Consider the following 26,928-nt stretch of genomic DNA (forward strand, 5'->3'; position numbering starts at 1 on the left):
TGACAGCATTTTTCTTTTCTGTTAGCTTCCCAGCTTCCATTTTTGTTGCTCGGATAGTAGTCTTCTTGCCACCATGTTGAATTTGTTCTTTCTATGTCTTCTGAAAGTCCTCAGGAGCAGTGCCATACTGTAGAGATGACTTGGTGGTAACCATGCGGGGTTTGGAATCAGACAGCCTGGGTTTCCCATCTTGGCATTGCCACCTCTGAATGCTGAGGTCTTGGGCAATTTATTTATCCTCTCTGGCTTCACTCTCATTTGTAAAAATGAAGGCCACATCTTCAGAGTTAACAGGTTATTTGCTCAGGCAGCCATAATAAAGTACCACAGACTAGGTGACTTAAACAACAGAAGTGTGTCCTCTCACAGTTCAGAAGGCTGGATGGCTTAGGTCAGTGTGACCAGTGGGGTGGTCCTTCTGAGACCTCTCTCCGTGTTTTGCAGATGGCCACCATCTCCCTGTGTCTTCACACAGTCTTCCTTCCATGTGTATCTGTGTCCTATAAGGACACCAGTCATGTGGGATTAGGACCCACCCTAATCACCTGATTGAGGAGGCCCCCTCCCTTTTGCTGTATAATTTATATGGTGCAGGGCGAGTACACAAGGTAATTAGCTTAATTACCTTTTTAAAGACCCTATCTCCAAAAACAGTCAGGTTCTGGGGTTTGGATTTTCACATGTGAATTTTAGAGACACACAGTTCAGCCTGAACCAGTGTACGCAGTAAGCCTTCTTATTATCTGCCTCACTGACATTTAGACTGGCAGGTGTGGACCAGAACGCTGCGGTGCGCTTCCTCTGTAGGCTGTCAGACACACGAGACCCTTCCAGCCAGCAGCCCAGCCTCGCCGGCCTTACCTCGCCTCTGTCATCAGGCAGGAGCCGTTTCTTCCCCCTGCCCCAGATCCAGGACATTGTAAATCTTGAAAATGAGTCATTCTTGTGTCTCCTCTCTCCTCCCCTCATTCTTCTAGCACAGTTCCAGGGTTCTTTTATCTACATGTTGAAATTTCTAAACTAAGTTTTCGCCTTCATTTTTAACATTACTGGTCCCAGCTGGCTTTTCTTCTAGCCATCTTTTTCCGACTTTCCATTTCTGGCAGCAGCCACGTGTCCTTGAGTCAGAAACTGCCCTTGTATCTGAGCAGTACCCCCCAAGACTTTGTGTGAGCCTTGAGTGGCCTCCCCACCTCCTCCTCCCTGCTGCCCTGCGTCCTGGAGCAGAGAAGACCCAGAGGGTCTGAGCAGAGAGCTTGTCCTGCATCAGCACCTCCGAGAGGCAGTGTTGGGGCATCTGGTGGCATCCCAGCAACAACCCTGTCCCCAGGCACTGGGCCATGTGGTTTGCTCTTCCCCGTTCCCAGTCTGAGCATCCCCAGAGCAGCAGACAGAAGAGTTTGTGTCCCTGGGCAACTGAGCGGCCTCCTGAATGTTCCTTGTAGCACCTGTTTTTCTCTTTCAGCGGCAGTGCTGCGGCTCCGTGAGCAAAGCCTGGGTGCCCGAGCAGCCACCACGCAGCAGAGCAACCTGCGGAAAAGCTGATTACCGACAGATCAAGCGAACGTGTGTGCGCGCGCGCGTGTGCGGAGGAAGGAGTGTTGTGCTTGTTTGCGTGTGCATGCATCTGTTTACACTCGTGATTCTGAATGCTGCCTGGGCTGGAGAAACACCTGTAGCAGCTTCCCCTCAGCCTTCAGACACCAGGCTGGAGGTCGTGGCTTGACTTTCAGCCACGACCTGTCCCTGCAGACTAGCTGCCTTGCCTGAACTGAATAGTAGGACCCTAGCAGGGATTGTGGCATCTGCCCCTCCCCCAGCCCTTCCTCCCTCCCTCCTCACATCAGACTGAGGAAGAGGAGGGCACCATTTCTGGCTGTTGTCCGGAGCATAGATTTCTAGGGGCAGCCGGAGCCCTGCTGAGGTCCTCCTGCCCCTGGAGGCCGAGCAGGCTGGAGTAGATTGGTGCTGCCCAGTCACCTGGCTTGGATCTTTATTTTAAAATCCCCTGCCACTGGGTCCTCCAGAGCCTCCCTCAGGCATAGAGGACAGAGCACAAGACTGGATAGATGTGAAAACTTTCTGCCATCTTACAGAAACACCAGTACCTGTGTGCACGGTACTGTAGACGGTAGCCTAAAAGTACGTGGCCTTTGCGTGGTTGAAAACCAAAGGTTAGCAATAGTATCCTGTCTCTCACTGTTCTTCCCCAGAAGCTGAGAGCCGGCCTCAGAGCTGACTGTGGAGACACACGCCTCCACCAGGGGGAGGCCGGCTCCCTGCTCCTTAGGCCACACTCCAGGGCACCACAGAGCTGCCACTGAGGTCAGCTGACACCACCCAGGGAAGCCATTCTTGGCTGTGCTCTGCAGGCTGCCAGGCCTGCCCAGGACAGATCGGCATCCAAGCTGCCACGTCAGCTTTGCCGGGAGCTGGATGCCAAGGGCCTAGCAGGTGGGCTTGTGTGGGGACTGCCAGGGACAGCTGGGAAAGGTCCACATAGAGAGCCCACTCAGCACACCAGCCCTTCCAGAAGCAGCAAGTGGGAGGGCTGGCCCAGGGAAGCCAAGGGCTTGCATTCCAGCCGTGGCCCGTGCCTCCCCCCTCTGCTCCCTTGCCGAAGGCCTGTGTTGAAAAGGACAGTGAGAAGAAGGACAGTGAGAAGAAGGACTGTGGTCAGCTGCAGCAAGTCTTCCTTCCACCCTGTGGCCTGCACTTGAGCCACGTGTGTGCGCGTGTGTGTGTCTGTGTGTGTGTGTGTGCGCACATGGCTGAGAGGCTAACTCCTCTTTGGGTTTTTGTCCTTACATGTAATGTTAAGCTGGCCCCTGGGCCGCCTTCTTGCTACCTCCCTGTGACCTTTCCTAGCCTCATAGCTGTTAACCCCCTGGGCCCAGCCCTGTCCTTCACTGTCCTCTGTCCTTGGACCACAACCCTGGGGCCAGCCCCCCCCCCTTCAGCTGTCCAGCACGTTGACAGGCTTCTTCCTGAGATGTCTTCATGTTTTCTCAGCCAGAGAGCTGCCTTTAGAGTCCAACTTTGTATGTATGTCACCCTCACGAGAAATGTCCCATGATCATGTGGGTGGGGCAGGCACAGGTGATGGTGTGTATTTGAAGCTTTGGGTTGGGGACCCTGTTCACTTAGCCCCAGCCAGGAGGAAGGAGAATTGGGGGGCGTTGACAGAGGGGAGTAGAGCAAGCCTGGAAGGGCTGGTCTGAGAATCAGGCTTAGGGCGAGTCAGTATTTATTTAGCAGCACCTTCAGACACCAGGATGAGTCTTTTCCTGCTTATTTGATGTTGGCTGGCCAGACCATGTACCCTATTCACCATCCCTGGCATGCCGGCCCATTCCCAGTGGAATGGAGTGCTGCACTCCGGAGCTGCGGAGAGGCGGGTGAAAGTGCATCTCATGGCCAGAGCTCCACGATGGCTTTGTGCCTCCCCGCTTCTGGCTTAGGTGTCCCTGGGGGCTGCCATGAGAATTGCCCCAAATCCTGATCCAGGGGCCAGCATGGGGAAGAGATGGTCGCAGGCAAAATGCACTTTATACAGAGATTTTCTATTGCTGGGAAGGTGTGTTTCTCCTACAGTTTGTGACTATTCACTTGTTTCATAAATGTCTGATACTGTCTGAGCAAAGCTGTGCTGTCGTCAATCCTTTGGGAGTCTGGGGACTGGGAGCCGCAAGGCTGAGCCTGAGTGAAGCCTTAAGCCAGACCTTAGTGTTTCTGCTGGAACCAGGAGCCTCTTACCCTGCTGGGGAGGCGGGGCTGGGGAGAGATGGAGGAAGGGATAGGCTCCTAGGTGAGCAGCTGGAGCTCCAGATCTTGGTCAGAGATAGGGATCAGTCGGTCAGAATGGCACAGAGCTCTTCGGGCCCAGGATGAGGTTCCTGAGTAGTGCGTTGACCCAGCCTTTGGCCCACTTTAAACCATCTAGGCTGGGGATCAGTTGGGCCTTCGATCCTTTCTTTACCTCAGCTCAGACACTTAAGCTGTGACTGTGTGGTGCAGAGGGGATGCAAGCCCTCTGGCTTTGGTTGGGTGGTTGAGACCTGCCCACAGCCAAACCCAGGGCCTGAGTGCTGACCTTTCTCATGCCATCTGACCAGAACTGGCCCTCTCTGTGCAGTGTGCATGGGCTTTCCTATGAGGGTTTCTGCCCTTGGGCCACCAGAAGTGAGAGCATTGGCCCACTCTCAAACTTCTTGTGGGAAGGGCCTCAGAAAGGTCCAAGAATATCACAAGCTGCCCTACACAGACAGAAAAAAGGAAGGAACTTGATCCTGGGACTTGTCTCTTAGCTCTGCTTTTAAGCCCCTGATGGCCACTTCCTTTTCTCCCTTATCCTGGCTTCTAGCTAATGTGGCTTTGGTTCGGCCTTGGGAGGTAAGAACCAAGGGATACCTTCATTCCTGAACAAAAGATTCTGGAAGATGGAGTTCTCCACACACATCGCTAACCTGAGGATGCCCCCTGGTTAAGACAAGCACACACTCTAAGGAACGATTATTAACCACTGAGGCAAGACTGCTTTTCTGGGAGGAAAGACCAGGCACCAGAGCAGTAGGACGTTACCGTTTGGATAGTGAAAAACCTAAACCAAGATAGGAAAGGTCAAGTGGCCATTCCTCTGGGCCAGGGCAGGGAAACCAAGGCCTTTGCCTCAGATACTGGGATGTTTGTTCTCGGGGCTGGAGCTTGGGGCTATCTGCTGCAGGGTTGGTACCTGCAGCTCCTTTCTAGTTACGTTGAAGGAAATGGGAGTGGCTAACGATTGGCAATCCAGCTTTGCGAATAGGGTTCCCCAAGCTATGAAACTGCCACTTCAGAGAAGGTGAAGGACTGGACCTGTGCAGTTCCCTCAGGTGGCCAGAGAAGCGGGGGAGGTTTGGCTAGAGGTTCTATGACCCACCTAAGCTGCGGCCCTAGTCTCAGCCAGCAGCCTGCAGGTCCAGTAAGCTATGTCCTGAGAAAGAACTCAGAGACCTAGCCCCCTTAGGGGAGAGAAGACCAGGAAGAAACCACATCCTGAACCTAACATGGATAGAGTTACTGGGGTGAACAGAAAAACCACCAAAATAATCCCAAGAAGGTGATGGGATTAGAATGTGAAAAGCCAGCTATGGGGTGTCTGTGGGTGCAAGAGGGCTGCTCTGCAGGAATTGCAGTTAATACGCTAACTGGGAAAAGAGAAAGATCTGGGGAAGTCCTGCCATGAAAAATGAGAAGCTGGGAGACAAGCTAAGGGGAAGAGTTCAGTTCACCAGGAGTAGCTGTTAGGGGCTGAAATGGGGCCTGGGTCAGTGTTTAGAAGACCCAGTAAGGAGAGAGTCCTTAGGAGGGTTCCCTTAAGGTAAGGGGACAGGATGGGGCGAGACCTGGACTCCAGCAGGAGATGGGCTGTTCTGTCTCCATGACAACACATTTGTATTGTTTCATCTCCACAACAATCATGAGGGAGACCATTAGTCCTTATTTCACAGATGAGAAAAGCAAACCTTAGGACAGTTAAATCACTAATGCAAAGCCACACCGTATATTCACTTGGGGAGCCTGTTCCTGCTCTGGGAACCCACTCTGGACACCCCACCTTTCTCCATCCTCTTCCACTACCCTCCTTTCCAGTCCACCAGCCTTTGCTGCGGGGACGGGGACGAACGAGGGCCCTGGGACCAGGGTCCCGCATGTAGTTACCTGATACCTGGATGCTAGGCCCACACCCCTCCGACAACCAGAGCCCGCAAGGGCACGGGGAGGAGGGAGAGTTTTGCGGGAGGGGCAAGGGGACAGAAGTCAGTGTGAGATTTAGGGTGGGACTGGGCCAAACCCGGGACCGCGGGGGCCGTGACTTCAGCACGTCGGACAGCGCCAGAGGGCGGGGCTCGCCTGCCCGGGGGCGGGGCGGGGGCGGGGCGCACGAGACCCCAGCCAGGGCCCAGGGCGCGCGCGGTGGCTGTCGCGCCGGTCCCGGGAGCGCTGCGTGGTCGTGAGCCGCGCCTTGCCCGGCGTAGGTGCGCCAGCTATCCGTGTCAAGCCTGAGCCCTACGACGGCGGCGGCCTCTCGCCGCGCCCCCTCCTCTTTTCCCTCCGCCGCCTCCGCCGCCTCCGCGCCACGCTCCGCCCGGATGGCCAGGGCTGTGCGGGAGAATGGCGGAGCGAGAGAGCGGCGGCCTGGGCGGGGGGGCCGCGTCCCCGCCTGCCGCCTCCCCATTCCTGGGGCTCCACATCGCGTCGCCGCCCAATTTCAGGTGAGGATCCCCGGCCTCTGCGCCCCGCCCTTCAGCCTAGACTGACCTACTGATCCACCCCGGCTCACCCCTCACCTCACTCCGCTCCGCCCCAGCGCACACACCGGACCTCTGGGCACGAGAGCGCTGCCTGAGGATGGGTCTCTTCCCTGGACAGAACCCCAGAATCCTCTCAGCCTCAAGTCCAGACTGGTAGCGGCTGCACAGCCATAGTGCAACCAGCTCCCTCCGCCATTCCACGTCCTAGGCTAGGAGATTCTGAGCTGAAATTGGAAGAAGGGGCGCGGAGGCTGCCTCCTCCCCCAGTTTGAGGCCTGGGATCTTGGTTGAGATCCCAGAGGAGGCAGGCAGGCTTGACTGTGCCCTGTCCAAGGGCTTCTGAATAAAGATGAGGACAGGCCGGGGTGTCCCGCGGGTCCCAGTTTCTTGGAGCAACCGACAACCTTGGTGCTGGAAGGAAGGAGTCGTGGGCCCCCAGCCCCAGCCCTGTTTGGCCAGAGGTGTCTCACTCTTAGGCCTGGCATGGCCAGGACCCTTTGTGGATTTGGACAAGCACTGACCTTGTCAGGTGTGTGCAGGTGTAGAAGGCTCCATCTTAGCCCAGAGATCCTAGGCCCAGCTGTGGGAGAGAGTCTGGGTGGGATGGCCCAGGAATAGCCAGGAACATGGGAGGGGGGGGCAGATGTCTCTGCTAAAGTAAGTGCCCAGGACCCTTCTCCTGCTCTGTGCTCTTCACCCCCTCCCTACCCCCTAGCTGGTGTTAGGCAACTGAGAGGTGGATTTCAGAGAAATGGACAGTGAGTGTTGTGGGAGAAGCATTGATGTGTCTTCCCCATAATCCTGGCCTCAGTGGAGATGAGGAAGGGAGGGGGTCACTGCTCCAGAGCCTAGAAGGAGGCCTGGACATACCCCATTGTTTCTTCATCCAGTGAGCTGGCGCCTTCCCCTCTCCTGGGGCCAGGCCCCAGGTGGGCTCAGGCGCCAGCCTGTCTTCTGACCAGGGGTTTGCTGGCTCCCTGGCCCTCAGGTGGGCAGGGACCCCTATGGATTTCTAATGGCATCATCAGGACTAGATACTTCCCCTGAGACCCTGAGCTGAGCTGGGAAGACCAGAGGGAGGCAACCAGATGGAGGAGGCCACGCCTGAAGGCTCAAGGGCTGTGCCTTTGTGATTAGTGCCCAGAGTAATGAGGCAGAGGTCTGAGATTCATTCCACCTGGAATACACACGCTGCCTCGCTGCCTCGGGGCAAACACTGCCTACCTACCAGGAGGCCACTCTGCAGTGGAAGAGCAGTGGGCTGAGAGGGACCTGGGTTCGAGTCCTAACTCCACCACTTTCTAGCTGCATGACCTGGGCTGGTTTTTGTCCACTCCGAGTCCCATCTGTTAGGTTAGCTAATTAATATTGATTCCTTAATGTACATCAAGTTGGTGTTTAACAAGTGTCAGCCTTCCCTCTGGACTAACGGGCATTTTTATAACTCCTCACTGTTCAAAGCATTTCCCAGTGCCGGCTCCTTTAGCCCTCATAACCACACTGGGGCTGGGGATCGAGCTGTCCGTTTTCCACAGGAGGAGGTTGAGATTCTATTCAGGAGGGCAGGGAGACTTGCCCGAGGACTCCGAAGAAGTCAGAGCCTGAGGCTGAACTGGAACCCAGGCCTGTGTGTTAAGTCTGCTCTCCCTGCAGGCACTGCCTCTGGCCCTGAGGACAGCTCTGCCTCCCCTCCCTGCCTCCTGATCGCCAGGTGACGGTGCTCGCCACCCCGCTCTGCCCCTGGCAGGCAGGTTATCACGGAAGCTGTAGTAAGAGGAGCTGACAAGGTGGATGCCAGGCAGTGCATGTGTCCAGTCCGGATCAGGTGGACAGGAATGGCAGTACACCAAGGCTGAGCCGTGGGCTGGCCCTCCAGGACACGGTGGCCTGGCTGTGGAGACCAGCTGGTTCGTGGGAATAATCAGAGCAGTGTCCCAGGCCCCACGTGGCCTGCCCTGTCGGCTCCAGCAGCCCCCGCTGCCCTTTCCCTTGTCTGGCTTCTCAGATCCCTTAGCCTAGCTCGGTTTAACCCTAGATGGTTACTGCTCTCTGGTGGATCTGTGGAGGAGTTGTGGATCCACCTGGCCTGGGTTTGAGTCCTGGCTTAGCCTTCTTAGTGGTGTGCCCTGAGAGGGGGCACTTGGCCCCGAGCCTCTGTTTCTTCTCCATGATGCTGGCTTTGGTTTCTGTGCAAAGCCATCCTAAGACTTGGATGAGAAAACACATGTTGAGTGTTTCATGGACCATGGAGAGCTGCATTCATGCAGGGCTGTTGTTGCTATTACTACTTGAGTGTACGCGCATGTGCCCCCAATGCCTCTGTCAGCTTCCAGAAGACATAGGAGTCAACACTAAGGTTTTGGTTTGCCCAACGACGAGCACAGAGTAGGCACTCAAAAATGCCTTACTGTTTTATTACTTACTTAGGGTAAAATTGGTTGCTGCCCTACTGGAGAACAGAAAATAACAGTGCACACTGTCAGGGACTAGCACGGTCAGGCTGACCCGGGGAGGTGTCGCTTTGCCCTGGCACCATTCTGAGCTCTTCTGCGTAAGAGCGTTCCCACCAGAACCCTCGAGAGTATTATGATTATTATCCCCACTTTGCAGTTGAAGAGGCATAAAGAGGTTAGGAAAGTGGCCGAGCTGAGGTTTGAACCCAGGCAGCTGGATTTCAGAGCCGCCGTGAAAAGAGAGCGCCCTGTAACGTTGGTGGAGAGTTGGTGGAGGGGGTAAGCGTGCTGTGGCCCCGGGGAGGGCGGTGTTTGTTCGTTGGTAGTTGGTTTAAATAAATACATTGGAGAAGTTCTCCAGCCACTTACTGGTAGTAGGTGCCTCTGGACATGGCGTAGGGGGAGGGGCTTGCAGACACTGTGCATACTGCTATATCATTTGACTTCATATTTTTACAACAAATATAGGCTACTTCTGTAACTCACAAAATAATTTTAAAAATTTAATATGAAAGTGATACATGTTCATTACAACCATATCTCATATTTTTGTATGTTGCAGAAATGGTTTTTTGGTTTTTTTTTTTTACAAATTGAGAGTAAGACCCTCCCGCAGCAAAAAGATTATGGGCTGCTGAAGGCTGAAATGATGGTTAGCATATTTTAGCATCAGGAATTTTTAAATTCTTATGTACATTGGGCTGGTTTGTTTGTTTTTTTAGACACAATGCTACTGCACACTTCATAGTATAGTGTAAACATAACTTTTATAAGCACTGGAAAAAAAAATATTGTGGCTGGTTTTATGGAGATAGTCACTTTATTGCAGTGGTCTGGAGCTGAACCCACAATATCTCTGAGATATGCCTATATCAAGAAAACTTTGGGCCTGACCTGTGGTGGCACAGTGGATAAAGCGTCGACCTGGAAATGCTGAGGTCGCCGGTTCGAAACCCTGGGCTTGCCTGGTCAAGGCACATATGGAAGTTGATGCTTCCAGCTCCTCCCCCCTGTCTCTCTCTCTCTCTCCTCTCTCTCCCTCTCTGTTTCTCTCTCTCTCTCCTCTCTAAAAATGAATAAATAAAATTTAAAAAAATTTAAAAAAAAGAAAAGAAAACTTTGTGCCTGACCTGTGGTGGCGCAGTGGATAAAGTGTCGACCCAGAACGCTGAGGTCGCTGGTTCGAAACCCTGGACTTGCCTTGTCAAGGCATATATGGCAGTTGATGCTTCCTGCTCCTTCCCTCTTCTGTCACTCTCTCTCTCTCTCTCTCTAAAAATGGATAAATAAATAAAAACTTTGTAAGAGAATTTAGAAACTAACACAGTGGACACATTGAGCTGAGTGGGTGGAAGGAAGGGGAAACAGTGGGACATTCCACGTGGGAGAGACAGAGGATGCTGGGAAAGCAGTGAGCAGCCCGAATCAGCCCATCCCTTTTTACCTCCGAGGAAACAAAGGCTAAGTGGCTTCCCCGAGAATCCACAGCACTTTGGTGGCAGAGTTGGGACAGAACCCCAGCCTCGTGACTCCTTGGATGGTGGTGTTTTACTACACCACACTGCTTCAGGTGAGAGAGGGCCCCCTGGAGGTGCAGGGACCTCCTTACTTATCTCTTCACAGGGGACACACTTGGCTGGTCCTTCTTTCACTCAACAATTATTTGCATTTTGTCAGGCTCAACAGAGAGTCACTCCAGAGGCAGACAGACAGACAAGGCCTTACCAGACAGGCTGGTGGTAGGTGTGGGTCAGGGGGTCAGGAAAAGGTCCTCTCAGCTCAGGCCTGGTGGGCATCACCCAAGACAAGGAGAGGGTGGAGAGGGAGGGGGCAGTGTGGGCGAAGGGCCCATGATGAGAGAGAGCAGGCAGAGTATGTGCCACCCAGTGTGGCACAAGTGCGGAGAGCAGGGAATGCAGAACTCCGATGGCCGTGTGGGGACCCTGACGGGCAGTGGGAGCAGCAGGGGTTTAGGCAGGAGACGGCCGCATCGGGTAGATGTCTTGGGAAGATCACCCTGGCTGCTAGGTAGAGGGTGGACGGGGAGGCAGGGAGACCACTGGCTGTCCTACAGGTGAGGAAGGATGGGAGAGGATGGGAGGGAGATTCAGAGAGTGCGCTGTTGGTGAGGGATCTGATGTCAGGAGCAGAGAAGAAGCAGGAGTCCAGGAACCTCAGGGCCCCTTGAGGACATGGTGCCCAGTGGGAGAGGTTTGGTTCGTAGGCAGGTGAGGTAATCATCAGACCTGCTGAATTTGAGGTTAGTGGTCATTGGAGGACCCACTTGGAAAATTCGATCAGACAGTTGGTTTTGGGTCTGGGGCTGGAGAGGATTGTGCTGGGCCCAAAGACCTTGAGAGTCCCATCTTAGAGAGAGAGAAATGGTCACGGAAGCCTCAGGGAACATCGCTACCCAGGGAGACGGCAGAGTGGAGGGAAATGGCACCAGCCCAGACGGAGGAATGCCGGCCCACCGCCTCTTTAGCCAGCCATGGTTTGGTGGGTAGAAAAGCTGTTGCTGCTGGAAGAGTCGCCCCACTGCGAGTCCCCCCTCCTGGGCAGCACCCCCTGGTCCAGGCCCTGGTGGCCCTGCGGTGTGGGGCAGTGCTGACTTGCCGTACACAGGCCGGCAGGGCCAAGGCAGGCTGTCCGCCGTGCTTCTTTGAAGTTGGCCTCTGGATTGTTGGGACCTAGCCAATTACAGCGTGGAGTCCCAGTGGATTCTACAAATTGGGTCACTGCTCAAGAACCAATAGGTGTTCTTACTTATTCTGGAATGCTATCTTTGTCCCCTAGCCCTACTCTTACACTCATTCAAAAAGTCTCTAGGAGCATCGACCGTGAGCCTTGCCTCTTTCGGCCCTGGAGATGCACGCAGTGCTGTCCTGAGCTCCCAGTGCCACGGTCAATTGGCACTTACTTTAGCGGGCATTTAGTTAGTACCTGTGGTGTACAGGGTCTTGGGCTTGTGCACAGCTTACAGCAAGGGTAGGAAGTCAGTGCCAGGATGAACAAGATGCCCCCAGGAAACACAGCTCTGGGAGAGGGCGGGCAGCCCCAAACCAGGACTGGTGTCACCCGTCTTGAAGAGCAAAGGGAAAGGGTCTCCCGGGTCCCAGCTCACATCACGAGCACGTTCGTGTGTGTGTTTCTGTCTGTGAGTCATCCTATGAAACCTTGTTGTTCACTTTGTCAGTTGTCATTTCCACATAAATGCACAGACTTCGTAACGTTCATCCGAAAGGCCATGATGTTCCATCCAGTGGTCACCAGGGTTTGCCCAGCCCGCTGGGGCAGGGTTCTCCAGTTGTCTGCTGGGATGAGGAATCCTGTGCAGAAGGCTTTCCACATGTAGCATTGTTTCTCCATATAGTTTTCCAAAAGTCAGGCCGCGGGATCCGAGAGCTCTCGCTGCCTACGGGCCCCAGGGCGCTTAAACAGATCGGACACATGGTAACCGCAAGTGGGGGTTGTCCCTTGGATTCTGTTGCTTGGATTGGACTCAGTTTTCCACTGGAGATGACCCCCAATGCGACATGGTCAAAAGGGACTTCCAGACCAGAGGCACAAACTCAGCCTGACCTGCATCTAGCCAGAGCTGGGGGAGGGATGGAGAGACGGTTCTAAGGCCGAGGCTGGGCCGGGCTTGCCCGCAGCCACCATTTCCATGAGCCCTGCCCACCCAGAGGCCCGCGCGTCCCACCCCGACTCTGCTGTAGGTGGGCACCAGGCGGTGGGGTTGAAAGGGGAGCTGCCTTAGAGATCCCCAAGGGGAAAATCTAGAAAGACCTGGGGACCCCAGTGGTTCATTCATTCAACATTTATTACGTATCTGTTGGGCATCACTCATGGTTCATCAAGAGCAGGGGTCCCCAAACTTTACACAGGGGCCAGTTCACTGTCCCTCAGACCGTTGGAGGGCTGCCACATACAGTGCTCCTCTCACTGACCACCAATGAAAGAGGTGCCCCTTCCGGAAGTGCGGCAGGGGGCCGGATAAATGGCCTCAGGAGGCCGCATGCGGCCCGCAGGCTGTAGTTTGGGGACGCCTAATCAAGAGAGACCTAGCCCTGGCCAGTTGGCTCAGCAGTAGAGCGTTGGCCTAGGGTGCAGAGGACCCGGGTTCGATTCCCGGCCAGGGCACACAGGAGAAGCGCCCATTTGCTTCTCCACCCCTCTGCCGTGCTTTCCTCTCTGTCTCTCTCTTCCCCTCCCGCAGCCAAGGCTCCATTGGAGCAAAGATGGCTGGGGCGCTGGGGATGGCTCTGTGGCCTCTGCCTCAGGCGCTAGAGTGGCTCTGGTCGCAACATGGCGACGCCCAAGATGGGCAGAGCATCGCCCCCTGGTGGGCAGAGCTTTGCCCCATGGTGGGCGTGCCGGGTGGATTCCAGTACGGCACATGCGGGAGTCTGTCTGACTGTCTCTCCCTGTTTCCAGCTTCAGAAAAATGAAAAAAAAAAAAAAAAAAGAGAGAGAGACCTGATCCCACCCTATGGACCAACTGCCTCTAAGGGGATCCCACCAGTGTTCATAGAACCCAAAGGTAGAATTATAGTGATCTGGAATGATCAGCAAGAAGGACTGATTGGGCGAGAAACAGGGCTGTTTGCTGGTCGGTGAAGACTTTGTTGAGGGAGCCAGTGGGCAGCAGCCTGGAGCTGGGAGGTGGAGACATGGGGTCCGTGTGTGGAGACAGGGAGGGATTGGTGATGCAGGCCACTGCGAAGAGGAGGCCCTGCTGAGCCTTCGTGGTGCAGGTGAGAATTTTGGCCCCTTTCCCTAAGGGACAGGGGAAGCTATTAAGTGTTCTGGGCTGGGGAAGGGTGACTTGACCAGGTTTGTCTCTCTAACGTTGGTTTTGGTTGCCCAGTGGAGAATGGCCTGCAGGGAGCCAGACAGAAATGGGGGGCCTGCTTAGCGATGAACAGCCAATCCACAGGTGTCCTGAGAGCCACTGGGAGCCAGCCCTTTGCTCAGCACCCAGAAGGCAGAGGGAGGCTGGCCCCTTGGACCACCAATGCTCTGTCTCAAGAGGGGCCCATGGGCTCCGTGGCCAGGACCCAGAGTCACTCAGCTGGCATCTTTACCTCACTCCAGGAGAGCCAGGAACAGGAAGACAAGGTGGGCCTTTGGACAGGAAAGGCCTGGCTCAGATTTGCCCTTGCTCAGCTAAAGCCTCAGCACTTGACCGTTTAACCCAGGGGTCCCCAAACTTTTTACACAGGGGGCCAGTTCACTGTCCCTCAGACCATTGGAGGGCCAGACTATAAAAAAAACTATGAACAAATCCCTATGCACACTGTACATATCTTATTTTAAAGTAAAAAAACAAAACGGGAACAAATATATTTAAAATAAAGAACAAGTAAATTTAAATCAACAAACTGACCAGTATTTCAATGGGAACTATGGGCCTGCTTTTGGCTAATGAGATAGTCAATGTGCTCCTCTCACTGACCACCAATGAAAGAGGTGCTCCTTCCGGAAGTGCGGAGGGGGCCAGATAAATGGCCTCAAGGGGCCACATGCCATGCGGCCTGCGGGCAGTAGTTTGGGGACCCCTGGTTTAACCCTTACTTTGCAGAAAGTTTTAACTCAGCCTACTACTGGGCTGAACCAGTACATTAGAAAGGGCTAGGGCTGCGGTGGGTGGAATGAGGATGACAGGGTGGTGTGACTGCCTACAGCAAGGGAAGGGGCCGTGAAGCAAACATCAGGACACACAGGGCAGGTGTTCACGGAGGAGAGCTCAGCGCAGGGCCGGGTGGGGAGCGTGAAGAATGGCGTGTGCGGAAGGCAGTGGGCCAGTAGGAAGGACCAGGGCCTGGACTCGAGGAGATAAAGTTCATGCAGAAGAAGGGCCTCGAATATAAAGATAGACTCCAAGGGTCGGGACAGGCAGGTCAGGACAGTCTCGAGAGACCAAACTCAAGGCAAAGGCACAGAGTTACTAAATGTTAATATGGATGAGACCTCGGACATCTCACCCGCATGCGTGAGCAGGTCTGCTCAGTGGCAGCGGCTGCTCCTGGAGGAAGCTGCCCAGGTCTCTGAACCTGGAGGCCGGGGACAGAGGGCCTGTGATTCAGCCAGCAGCTCGGCGGCCGGGTGCTCAGGGCTCAGGTGTCCGCGGGGAAGGCGGATGGTGGGGTCAGGGGGAAACCTCCCTCCGCCTTCCCTTCCCCCCTCCGCCCTCCCCTGCATCTTCTTCCCTCTCCCTGCCCACGGATGCCTTCCTTGAGTGTGGAGGAACCAAGGGTCTATTTAGCATTCTCTCCACAAAAGGTCTTCTGGGTGACCAAGGATGGGAGGAAAGGGCAGGGGGTTGGTGTGGTGGGGGTGGAGGTGGGGAGGGGTAGCTGACAAAGGGGGCTACCTGACCAGTCCATCCCTTGATCCTTGGTCACGGCCTCCTCACAGCACTCTGCAATTCACAAACATGCCGCCCTGTGAATCCTCACCAGCACCCTTGCGGTGGGTGGGCAGGGCTCAGTGGCCTCATTTTTATATGGGCAAACAGCAAACCGACAGCACCTTACGTCGGAGCCTCAGTGTCCTCGTCTGGGAAATGGGCAGAATAAACCCTCCCAAGGTTGTGGTGAGAACTGAGGGAGATGCAGAGCAGCAGGAGGGTTGGCGGCCAGGACACAGCCGCTACTTGGGAGATGAAGCCTCCACTCCTCACAAATGAGGGGGTTGGGATTTTATCTCAGGCCTCTGGTCTCCAGACCCGATATGGTGACCATTCTAGCATCCTGCCTCGTTTATGAGAAAGAAGGAAGATAGGAGCTCCCTTAGCCCACCCCACCAGAGCTGGGGGTCGAGCGCAGGCTTCTGAGCCCCAGCAGAGAGCTCTTCCCACCGCTGCCCAGGCAACCTCCGCTCCCGCCTCCGTAGAGGACGGAACAGTTGTCCCCTCCCCGCCCCAGCCCTGCCATCCCAGGAAGTGGGAACATGAGCAATGCCAAGGGTGTGATGTCTTGGGAGGTCCCCAGTCCGGGTGCAGGTGAGACCCTGCAGGCTTGCCCTCACTTCGGCGTGAGAGGAGTGAGTAGAGGCTGAGGATATCACCTGACAAACGTCTAGCAGACACATCCCGAGTGTGTGCAAGAGGCCTGCCAGCTGTGCCCTCCAGGAGCGTGCAGTCCAGACCGGAGCTGGCAGGGAGGGGACCTGGATTCCTCACCTGCTGGGCACAGGGTGGGGGGCATGAGTTCCACTCACCTATGGAGCTACCAGCCGGGAGGGGGGCATGTCTCCTGGAGCCCTGGTTCTGTCTGCTCCAGCACACTGCCTTGCGCCCATGTAGATGGTGACACCTACCACAAGCAAGGGGATGACAGGGCCAGTGAGATGGCCAGGAGGGCTCTAAGGCACTGGCATGGGGAGGGCAGTAGCAGGGGGCTTTCTGAGGAGAAGGCTTAGCTGAGCCTTCCTCCAGCCAGCACAGGTGACAGCCTGCCACGTGCTCCACCCAGGCTCTGGCTTAGACCCTGGGAGGGCTGGTGTGGCACACAGACACAGGGAAGCTGAAGACCTTGGATGCCAGGCCAAGGAGTCCGCTGCAGCAGGGACCCCTGAGTAGGGGGCAGAGGGGTGGAGTTTCAGGCAGCTTTGCCTGGTAGAGGTAGGTGGGTGGAGGGATGCAGGCCTGGGAACAGAGCAGGCAGGCCACTGGGAGGTCTGCCGAGGTGGGGGCCTGACCGGGCTGGGCAGTGAGGAAGGGAGGCATCGGTGTGCACAGGGGCACCCAGCAGAGCGGGGAGTGAGGGGATCTCTGGGGCAGAGCTGGTGGTCCTGCGGCCCCCAATGCTGGCCGAGTCCCAGGGTGTCGTTTCTGTGACTGTCCGGCAGCCGGTGTGTATTAACTGTTCACTTTGTGCCAGCCACTGGGTGGTTCTACCAGGGCCAGAGATGCCGCCTGTGCTGGCCAGGCTGAGCAGGGCTGCCCTGCTTCTGGGCTGGGCCGTCCCTCCCAGTCTGCTGCCACTTCCGTACCACACCACTTGGAGCTCAGGTCTGAGAGGGCCTGGAAGGGCATGTTGTCCACCCAGCCTCCTTACCCTGGTCAGACCCCTCTCTCTGCCGTTCCCTCTGGGACCTTTACAGGACGCTCATTACCTCCCAGGCCACCTTTCCAGTCCTGCCACAGGAGTCTGCCCTCGCCTGCCCTTTCCCCATGCACACGTCCTGAGGGCTGAAGAAGAGAGCCCTAGGGAGGGGCCGGCTTCTGTCCTGCACCAGTGGTGGCAACAGGCAGCCCAGCCCCGCCCCAGTCCACCTTGGGCTCACAGAAGCGTCCCTGATGACGTATGGGCTGAGCATGTCGCTGTGGGCCATCCATTCATGGAGAACATCAAAGCCCCCCCCCATACACACCCCTGTCTGGCCATCAGGCACCCTGAGTGCTGCGCTGGCCCTTTAAAGCAGATCAGGGGCTGGCTTTTGGGGGGAAACAGCCCAGATTTCTGCTATCTGCTTATAAGCCTGGGCCAGGGAAGGGGGCCACCCCAGCCCCCAACAGGGGCATTGGAAGGGCAGGTGGAGCTGATAGCATCGATTGCAGTAACCTGATCCCGCGGGGGAGGCGGCCGCAGCGGCAGCGGCAGCAGCAGCAGAGGCAGCGCAGTGCATCGGGCAGGGGGAGGAAACCGCCTGCAGCCGAGGGCTGGGCTGGGAAGAGCTGGGGCTGAGGCCCGGGTCAGCAGCCGCTGCCTCCTCTCCCAGGCCCATGTATTTTTAATGAGCTCCCCAGGCTTCTGCAGCGGGCAGGACGCAGAAGGCAGGCCCAAGCGGTGGAGGCCTGTGGCCCCAGCCAGCCCTGCCCTGAGCTCTGGCCCCCCACCCTTCTGGGCATGAGAGGGCAGCCCTGGGGCCCCGAAGCCCCCTGGCTGGGCAGGGCTCTCCATGCAGCTCATTCTGAAGATGGATTCGAGCCCAGACAATGACAGCTGGTTGGAAGATCAGTGGGAACGCTGGTAGGGGTGTGGGGCCGGTGGGAAGGGGAGAAGTTTGGGGGGGGGGCAGCTCCACTGAGCTCTGGGTCGCTGTTTGGGTCTGACTGAGGTGAGAGGCAGAGGGTGTGTAGGCCTCCTCGGTTCCCTTGGAGGCTGAGCCACCACCTCTCCTGGGTGACCTTGGACCATGGGTCTCTCTCGCTCTAAGCCTCAATCTCTTGGTCTTATTTGGCAAAAGGCTCAGAATTGTCCCTGACTTCCTCTACAGAATGCTACCAAATATCCCCTGTACACCGAACCAGGTGGAGTCTAGGGGGTGGGCACAGGTGGGGGTGAGGGTTCTAGCACAGCCAGTTAGCGATGTGGTGCTGACGTGCTCTGGTCTGCTTCCTGAACTCACTGCACTCCAGCTCCCAACCCAGGGCCTTCCTTGACCCCATCTGTGTTGCCTCCTGTTCAGGGTCCATCTCTGGGCAAGGCAATGTGGTTGGAGAGATGATAAGACCGAGAACACAGAACGGGGGCCTAGTCTGTCCTGGAACGGGCTGAAACTACCCGCACTGACATCAGATTTCCCCTCGTTGCTCCATGGTTCATGCAGCGTGGGTCTTGCTGGGCTGTGGGGATGGTGCACTCCCCTGGGGCTGGGAGGTGGCCTCTGCCAGTGCCTTGGGTTTTGCTGCTGCAGGGGTTGGACAGGGACCCCAGCCCCCACCCTTGACTCCAGGCATCCTGTGGAGTCTCTTCTCAGCTCTTCGCATTCTCTATGGGTGAATTGGCCTTGGCACCTGCCTTAACCCTGGGAGGCATTTCTCTGGCACAGCTGAGGCTCAGACCAGCTGGGCCTTCCAGGCACTGTCTCTTGTTTGGCAGCAGGATGGACAGCTCCCAGCGGGGAGAAGGAAAAACCCAGAGCCTCCCCTTCCACTGCCACCCAGGAGGACTGGCCTGTTGGCATGGGCCCCAAACTTCCCCGGCCTGTTAGTTACCCTTTGCATTGACACAGGTGGACTCCAAGTTCCATCCTCTGGGGTCGGTGACCTGCCTTTGAGGGGCTGCCCCTTGGAAGATGTACTAGGGAGACATCGGTGGGCTGAGCAGTCCTCCTGTGTTGTAACTTCAGTTTCCTGTCCCCATCAGGCTCACCCATGACATCAGCCTGGAAGAGTTTGAGGATGAAGACCTCTCAGAGATCACTGATGAGTGTGGCATCAGCCTTCAGTGCAAAGACACCATGTCCTTACGGGTAAGAGTGGGCTCCTAAGAGCCCAAGTGGGGTGGTAGAATGGGTAGGGGGAGGATTGAGGGCATCCCCAAACCTACAAAGGACCTTTCGGGGTCCATATGGCACCCTCACTAAATGAAATAACATGAGGAAAACATCCAGTACAATGCATGGCGTATATTGGGCCTCAATTAGCCTTTTTTGCCAGGAGTTAAGGCAGGAGGCAGCTCCTTCAGCTACCCACAAGAAGGGAGAATGCAGGAGGTCTTGAGATCTAAGACAGCAGCAGTTAGGGTCTCAGTTAAGGGAAGGCTCAGGACTACCCGAAATCTTTTTGGGAGAGTCCTTGGCAGAGGGCCTGAGGCAGCAGGGGGTGGAGTCTGGTGTAATCTGCAGTGCTCTGGGGCGAGAAAAAGAGCCAAGGCACACTCCTCTGCTGCCATTGCACCAAACCACGCCACAGGGCCTTGCAGACCTTCTCTGGCCTGCAGTGCTAAAGGACCCTTTGCAGGGTTAACCCAACATTGCTGTTGCTTTTGACCCCCTGGCTTTGTCATAAGACAGATGGCTCTCTCCTGTCCCCAAAGCTCTGAATCCTACCAGGAGGTTGTCAGGGGAGCATGTGTCCAACAGAGATCCTCTGTATCTTTTAGAACAGAAAGAAGCAGCCACTGGTCAGGAAATGGAAGGCAAAGCCTGGGGCTAGGTTGCAGAGCCCTGAGCTTCTCAGCCCCGAGGGTGGCTAACTCAAGTAACACGGTGTTAGGATTGGTTACCAAAGGAGTGAGTCGGGATAGGGTCCCTGTCTCTGTGTTCACCTCCAGAGAGTCTGTGAGCTCCACCAGGCAAGAAGAAACCAAGCTGGCGGGAGTGGGAGGGTAACCCTCCAGTACCTTGTACCCCAACCCTCCACCCTCTTGCCAGGCTAGGAAGGGATGGAGGCAGAGGTCACTTATTCTGGTTGGGGAATGTTCCCAGTGCCCTGACAAAGCTTCTCTGATCTCATACACCGGTCTTCCCTTACTGCCCTCTCCCCCAACATGCTAGAAAGAGCCCTGCAGAGGGTGGTCCTGCAACCAGCCAGAGCCCCGAGGCCCTGGGGTGTATGCTGTGGGGCCTCAGACAAGCGCCAGGGGCTTTCACACACTGTTCCCTCTCTGGGAAGCTGGGAGGCAGTTAACTGGCGAGGACACTGAACGGTCAGGAGATCTGTCCAAGGTGCCAGGAGTCAGTGGCAGAGCTGGAGCTTCAACAGGGCTGGAACTCTCAAGGTTAGGCTGGCCTGAGAACTCAGGTTGGAGGGCCAAGGCCTGGGGGAGGCTGCCATTGCCTGTGCAGGTGTCCCCACTCGCCCCTCCCTTCAGCATCCCTCTTCCGGCCGCGCTCAGATCCTGCTGTCCGCACTGCGGTCCTCCCGCAATCCTCGTCTGGCTGAGGCTGTTTCCCCAGTTTTCCTCATTGCCCTCTTCAAATACCAACCCCACCCCATCCTTTGGGATGAGAACTCCTTGGTGACCCTTCGTCCCCATAACTCCTTGGCGACCCTTCGTCCCCATGGCAACAGCGGTGACCTCACTCTGGGCTCAGCTTTCAACCCTGATGAGGTCACTGGTCGTTGCCAAGGGAACGGGAGGGCGCAAAGAGTCAGTAAACGGGATACCATAGGGAAGGAAGAGGTGTGTACTGTCAAAGGCGCTGGCTGGAGTAGGGAGAAGGTAGCCTCGCACATCCCCGCGAGAGGCGACAGGGCGCGGCCCCTTCTCGCAGGGCTCCTGCCCTGCTCCCTCTCGCCCCCCTTTGCTGCCACAGAATGGACTCGCCCAGGAGGGGGCGGAGCGTAGCTGCTGCGGCCCCGCCCCTCCCGGGCGCAGCCCCGCCCTCTGACGCCCCTCCGTCTGCGCCGCACAGCCCCCGCGTGCCGGGCTGCTGTCTGGGGGCGGCGGCTGCGCGGGGAGCCGGCTGCAGGCCGAGATGCTGCAGATGGATCTGATCGATGCGGCGGGGGACACTCCTGGCGCCGAGGACGACGAGGAGGACGACGAGGAGCAGCGCGCGGCGCGGCGATCTGGTGAAGGCCCGCCGGAGGCCGAGCATCGCCAGGAGCCGGCGCCCCGCGGCCAGGGCCAGGGCGGCGGGGACACGTACCGGCCCAAGCGGCCCACCACGCTCAACCTCTTCCCGCAGGTGCCGCGGTCTCAGGTGAGGCTTGAGCGGTGTGGGGCGGGGCCGAAGGGGCGGGGCCCTGGGTGGTGGCCGCGGAGGTGAGGGCGCGAAGTGGTGCTGCAGGGGAGCTTGCCTGTCTGGCGCCGGAGGTCTCTGGCCTGGTGAGACCTCCCAAGGCTTCCCAGGGGGGCAGTCCCTGGGCAAGAGGGCTTCGAGACTGATAAGGCCTGTCGTGAGCAACGGGGGCCCTTAGGGGGGAGAAGAAGTGAAGGGACGGAGAGGGACAGTAGAAAGATCTGCGCAGAGAGAAGTGGGGCGTTAGGAGAACTGGGCTTTGAGGGGGTTGCAAGGGTTTGGAGCTTGTGGTCTCAGGCTGTGGAAGGGATTCCTTTTTAGGGTATGGAGTTCCTAGTAAGGTGGGCAAGACTCAGGGCCCGGAAAAGCCATCTGAAGTGGTCGGTGTGGTGGAAGGTCGTGGAAAATTGTAGAACTGGGGCTGTGGAGTTCAGAGACAGAGCCAGTTGGAAATGTGGGCAGCTGGGAATTCTCAGAAGACAGGGAAGAGAAGTGGGAGGTGGAGCTATTTGGCTGAATTGGGGGCCTAGGGCCCCTGGGCTGGGTGGCTGGATGCCAAGGAGGGTTGAATAGGGTTGGGGTTGTGGCTGTGGCCCTTTGTCTTCCAGGCCCAGTCAGGAGAGGTACAGAGGAGCAGCTAGAAGGGGGGGACTGGAGGGGAGGAGGGCTGGGAGGGGTGTAGGGGATGTAGGGAAAGGATTGGTTCCTTTCCCAGGATCCTCAGCAGTGGGTTTTAACAGCCAAATTCATGAATGTGAAGGCCTGTGTGTGAGGGTGCTCCCAGGGAGCACCCAGGTGTGTGTAGGGAACCTTGTGTGCAGACACTGTGGAGAGGGTTCCGGGGGGCTGAGAATGTGGCCTGGGTGGTTCAGGAGATCCAGCAAGAAGGACCTTTGACAACTATATCTGTCATTCCTCGGTCATGTGCTGGGGGGGGGGGGGGTGTGACAGAACCATACTATGGATTCATCATTTGGATGATTCATCCCAGTCCCCAGGCTAGCTGCTGGGAGACCCTTCCTCCTGCTTTTTTCCGTTTCTGCAGACTGCCCCTACCCCTTTTCTAGACCATAGCTTCCTAAGCTTCAGGGGACTCAGGCTGGAAGTCGAGTCTTCATGTTAAACCTCGGTGTCTGGGACTGGGGGTCTGGCTCTGCCCCCAGATAGCTCCTGCTTCTTCCCCTACCTCCTCTCCCACTCACCACCATATATGTTGGCCATCACCACCTTTATGAAGGCTGATAAGAGCATCTCCCTCAGGCTTGGCCAGCTTCCCTGAGCCAGAAGGAAGGGCTGGCTAGAGCCAGTAGGCCTGGCTGGGAGGGCTGGGACTTGCCAACCTTCCTGCCTGCTCCATAGGGTGTTCAGGGTGAGGTCCTGGACCAGTGGTGGGGGTAGGGGTGCAGCAAATGGCCTAGGGATGGCCTGATGGGGGCAGGGTCAGGACCTCCCTGTGCCAGGCACTGTTGACTGCTTCTGTCACAAGTGCCTTTTGTTCTCTGCACAGGACACACTGAATAATAATTCTCTGGGCAAGAAGCACAGTTGGCAGGATCGGGTGTCTCGATCATCCTCACCCCTGAAGACAGGTAAGTCACACTCTTCCTTACCTGGACTCCCACCTGCCCTGACCTAGTCCCCGCTGTAGAGAGTAAACCCAGTAGTCTCCAGATCGCAAATAGAGATAAACAGGCCGTCCCCCAGCCTGGAATAGGCCCGTGTGAGGTCAGCTGTGGCACGAGGAGAGGGCTGGAATAGGCCTGTGTGAGGTCAGCTGTGGCACGAAAGTCCAGTGGGAGCCTGTTGCCGGGGACATGCTGAGTGGAGGGAGCAGGCAGCCTGGAAGTCGAGGCTGAGGGCACCTGCCTTCACACTGACTTGCCCTTACACTCCAGGGGAGCAGACGCCGCCACATGAACACATCTGCCTGAGCGATGAGCTGCCGCCTCAGAGCAGCCCTGCCCCCACCACGGACCGAGGCACCTCCACTGACAGCCCTTGTCGCCGCAGTGCTGCCACCCAGATGGCACCTCCCAGTGGCCCTCAGGCTGCTCCACCTGGTGGCCGGGGCCACTCGCATCGAGACCGCATTCACTACCAGGCTGATGTGCGGCTGGAGGCCACAGAAGAGATCTACCTGACACCAGTGCAGAGGCCCCCAGACCCTGCAGAGCCCACCACCGCCTTCTTGCCACCAGCTGAGAGCCGGATGTCCGTCAGCTCCGATCCAGACCCTGCCGCCTACTCCTCAGCAGCAGGGCGGCCGCACCCCTCCATCAGTGAGGAGGATGAGGGCTTCGACTGCTTGTCCTCCCCAGAGCGGGCTGAGCCGCCAGGGGGAGGGTGGCGGGGGATCCTGGGGGAGCCACCGCCACCCCCGCGGGCCTCACTGAGCTCGGACACCAGCGCGCTGTCCTATGACTCGGTCAAGTACACGCTGGTGGTGGATGAGCATGCGCAGTTGGAGCTGGTGAGCCTGCGGCCGTGCTTCGGAGACTACAGTGACGAGAGTGACTCGGCTACTGTCTATGACAACTGCGCCTCTGCCTCCTCGCCTTATGAGTCAGCCATCGGGGAAGAATATGAGGAGGCGCCCCGGCCGCGGCCCTCCGCCTGCCTGTCCGGGGACTCCACACCCGATGAACCTGATGTTCACTTCTCCAAGAAGTTCCTGAACGTCTTTATGAGTGGCCGCTCTCGCTCCTCCAGTGAGTCCACAGGGGGCGCTGTTGGGGGGACCAGGGTGGGAAGAGCTGACAGGGTATTCCTGGGAGGTGGCCTCAGGCCCATGTGGTTCAACACATAAGGACTTAGAGCTCTCTGCGTGTGCTCCTCAAACCTTGACCAGAGCTGGGACCTTCCTCCTCCAGCCAGTCCCTTCACCCACAGGTGCAGAGTCCTTTGGGCTCTTCTCCTGTGTCATCAACGGGGAGGAACAGGAGCAGACCCACCGGGCCATATTCAGGTAAGAGCCCCAGAGCCACGCTGGCCAGGCAGCAGCTGGGGCCACTCACTCCCTGCCTCTGCCATTGCCACATAGCCTAAACTCACTCCTGCCATTCATTCATCCACTCAGCCCCAGAGGGACGGGGTGCATCCACCAGGAACTCAGAGTGTGGTGGCGGAGCGAAGGGTTCCAGTGCAGTGCGGCCTTTGCTTGGGGCCGGAGCAAGGACCTGAGCTGGCCAGCCCCAGGGCCAGGAGGGCGCCCAGCAGGGGTGCCGCCTGACCCCACACCAACCCCACGCCCCTCACTCCGCCACATGGAAGTGCTTACTTCCTGTCACCCCTCATCGTCTTATCAGTGGCTCTGGTCACTTCCTCCCTTGGCCCGTGAGTTCCTCCATGGCAGATGCATATTTGACGCTGGTCTCCCCCAGGAACTGCCATTGACAGGCTCATGAAATACTTTGCAAATGTTTTTTGAACTGATGTCGCCGGTGCAGCTCCCAGAACCCAGAGCAGGGAAGGGAGTAGATAGACAGCACTGGAGGCCCTGCGATGATGCCCTCACCTGCCCTCTTTGGTGACAGGTTTGTGCCTCGACATGAAGATGAACTTGAGCTGGAAGTGGACGACCCTCTGCTGGTGGAGCTGCAGGCTGAGGACTACTGGTACGAGGCCTACAACATGCGCACGGGGGCCCGAGGAATCTTTCCTGCCTACTACGCCATCGAGGTCACCAAGGAGCCTGAACATATGGCAGGTAGTGTGCCTTTCCCCTGCTCAGGGCCACCAGGCCCACACCTTCCCTGCCCCTACTTGCTGCCAGTGAACCTGTGTTCCAGAGCTCAGTCACCCAGGGAGGGGGCCAAGCACAGGTGACTTTGGGTCAGTTTCACAATTGATTAAAGCGAGACCTCACCAAGGTGGGACATCGCTGGACTGTGGCACCCTCTGCTGGCTCTGCCACTCCTCACTTCAGGCTTGCTCTCCAGCCCTGACCCAGACCAGTGACTGGGTGGACCAGTTTCGGGTGAAGTTCCTGGGCTCGGTCCAGGTTCCCTACCACAAAGGCAACGACGTCCTCTGTGCCGCTATGCAAAAGGTACCTGCTTCCTGCTCCCCCAGGTGGATGCCCACCCCACCCCACCCCAACCCCCGTCCTCTCCTGGGAGAGGGACACCCGCACCTGATGTTCCTGTCCCTCACCCACAGATTGCCACCACCCGCCGGCTCACCGTGCACTTTAACCCGCCCTCCAGCTGTGTCCTAGAGATCAGTGTGAGGGGCGTGAAGATAGGCGTCAAGGCTGATGACTCCCAGGAGGCCAAGGTGACCACCCTGGCTCCCACCCCCTGCTGTCCCACCAGCTCCTCGTCTGCCCCCTGCAGGCTGATGACCACCACCCTCTTCTCTCTCCTGTAGGGAAATAAATGTAGCCATTTTTTCCAGTTAAAAAACATCTCTTTCTGTGGATACCATCCGAAGAACAGCAAGTAAGTGGGGTCACGGGCCGGGAGTCCGGAGCCTGCGGCAGGGCGGGGGGCTGCGAATGTGCCTGCAGGGGTTTGAGCCCCCGCCCACCCGCAGAGACTGCCGTTCTCCCTCAGGTACTTCGGGTTCATCACCAAGCACCCCGCCGACCACCGGTTTGCCTGCCACGTCTTTGTGTCTGAAGAATCCACCAAAGCCTTGGCAGAGTCTGTGGGGTACGTACACGTGTGTCCCGGCCCCTGGAGCACATTCCTCGTGCTCAGCGTCACCCCCAGCCCCCTAGTTCTGGACACCATTTCCAGGTCCCAGTACGGTGTCCCTAGGGGTTTCGGGGACTGGCTCCTGAACATTTTAGCTGTTGGACCCTGCCTTCAGTTGCTGCCAACTCTCAGGAAACAGTTTGTAGAGGACAGAGCTGAGCACCTCCAGTTGGGGAACTGGAACCCACCCAGGGACCCCAGGGCTCCAGTTTGAGAACTTGGGTGAAGCTCCTGTTCCCCTAAGTCAGCATGCGTCTGCCTGCCCCCTAGGAGAGCGTTTCAGCAGTTCTACAAGCAGTGTGTGGAGTACACCTGCCCCACAGAAGACATCTACCTGGAGTAGCAGCACCCTCCCTCTGTGTCCCTGGGCCCTCAGGCCAGCGCCCGGACAGCCGGCTGCTGACAGGACACGGCACTGCTGCAGGGGCTCCCGTCGCCACCAGAGGATGGGGCAGTGGAGGCCATTGGCCAGGGGTGGGAGGGTGGGGGCTACGGGGAGAGGCACATGCAGTTTATTGTAATATAAAGGGTTAGATTCATCTATGGAGGACAGAACGGGCTGCCCGGGGATTGGGGTGGGGCTGGTCAGGCCTCTGGCCAGGAAGGATGCCAGTCCAGGAGCTGAGGGTTTGTCCCATCCTGGGCCGCTGGCTCTCCAGCATGGATTTCTGCCTTGAAGTCCATGCCACCCTCGAGTGCCCACTCTGGCCCCAGCCCCAACCCCACTGAAGGCCCTGGGCTCAGACTGTGCCCAGCCACCTCCTGGGGACGCTCTGATAAGGAAACGGCAGCAGGCGGAGGTGCAGTCCCTGTTCCCAGCTCTGTCATTTGTGTGGCCTCTGGATGGCTCCACTGCCACCCTTACCTGTATGCTGGCACCTGGCAGCTGTAGGGCCCCTCAAGGAAGGAGAGAGCCGCAGCAGGCCCCCACCCTGGCAGGGAAAGGCTTCCCGACTGGCCTGGGCTAGCCTAGCCTCTTGGCTGCTTCGGCTGTAGCCCTATCCTGGTCCTGTCACCCTGGCCACAACTATTAAAGTGCCATTTCCTGTCTGGACCGCAGTGGGT

At 57.4% G+C, this 26,928-nt stretch overlaps 2 protein-coding genes and 1 non-coding gene across 6 annotated transcripts in view; all 3 read left to right on the forward strand.

Annotated features, from left to right (window-relative positions):
• Nucleotides 1–3,635, forward strand: part of CRY2 (cryptochrome circadian regulator 2) — a 39,764-nt gene extending 36,129 nt beyond the window's left edge. Inside the window, exon 12 of the mRNA XM_066251359.1 lies at nt 1,466–3,635. The gene's annotated coding sequence lies outside the window, so the exon portion shown is untranslated. The remainder of the gene's footprint in view (nt 1–1,465) is intronic.
• A 2,333-nt stretch (nt 3,636–5,968) lies between these two features.
• On the forward strand, nt 5,969–26,917 carry MAPK8IP1 (mitogen-activated protein kinase 8 interacting protein 1). 4 transcript variants are annotated; one of them, XM_066251360.1, is made up of 12 exons: nt 5,969–6,254; nt 18,844–18,949; nt 20,837–21,127; nt 22,674–22,755; nt 23,062–23,874; nt 24,056–24,131; nt 24,700–24,872; nt 25,036–25,214; nt 25,325–25,441; nt 25,535–25,605; nt 25,720–25,818; nt 26,134–26,917. In XM_066251360.1, exons 1-12 carry the CDS (start codon nt 6,154–6,156, stop codon nt 26,204–26,206), a joined length of 2,181 nt encoding a protein of 726 aa, XP_066107457.1. In that variant the 5' UTR covers nt 5,969–6,153; the 3' UTR covers nt 26,207–26,917. The 4 variants fall into 4 exon arrangements, with proteins under 4 accessions (XP_066107457.1, XP_066107459.1, XP_066107458.1 ...); XM_066251362.1 differs by having other exon boundaries at nt 5,971–6,254; nt 25,105–25,214; XM_066251361.1 differs by lacking the exon at nt 5,969–6,254 and adding an exon at nt 17,323–17,724.
• On the forward strand, nt 12,814–12,889 carry TRNAP-AGG (transfer RNA proline (anticodon AGG)). The gene has a single exon. It is a non-coding gene; the product is annotated as a tRNA-Pro (tRNA).
• Nucleotides 26,918–26,928: the final 11 nt, after the last annotated feature.

The sequence above is a fragment of the Saccopteryx bilineata genome, chromosome 1 (genome assembly GCF_036850765.1).
Source record: "Saccopteryx bilineata isolate mSacBil1 chromosome 1, mSacBil1_pri_phased_curated, whole genome shotgun sequence".
Lineage (NCBI taxonomy): Eukaryota > Metazoa > Chordata > Mammalia > Chiroptera > Emballonuridae > Saccopteryx > Saccopteryx bilineata.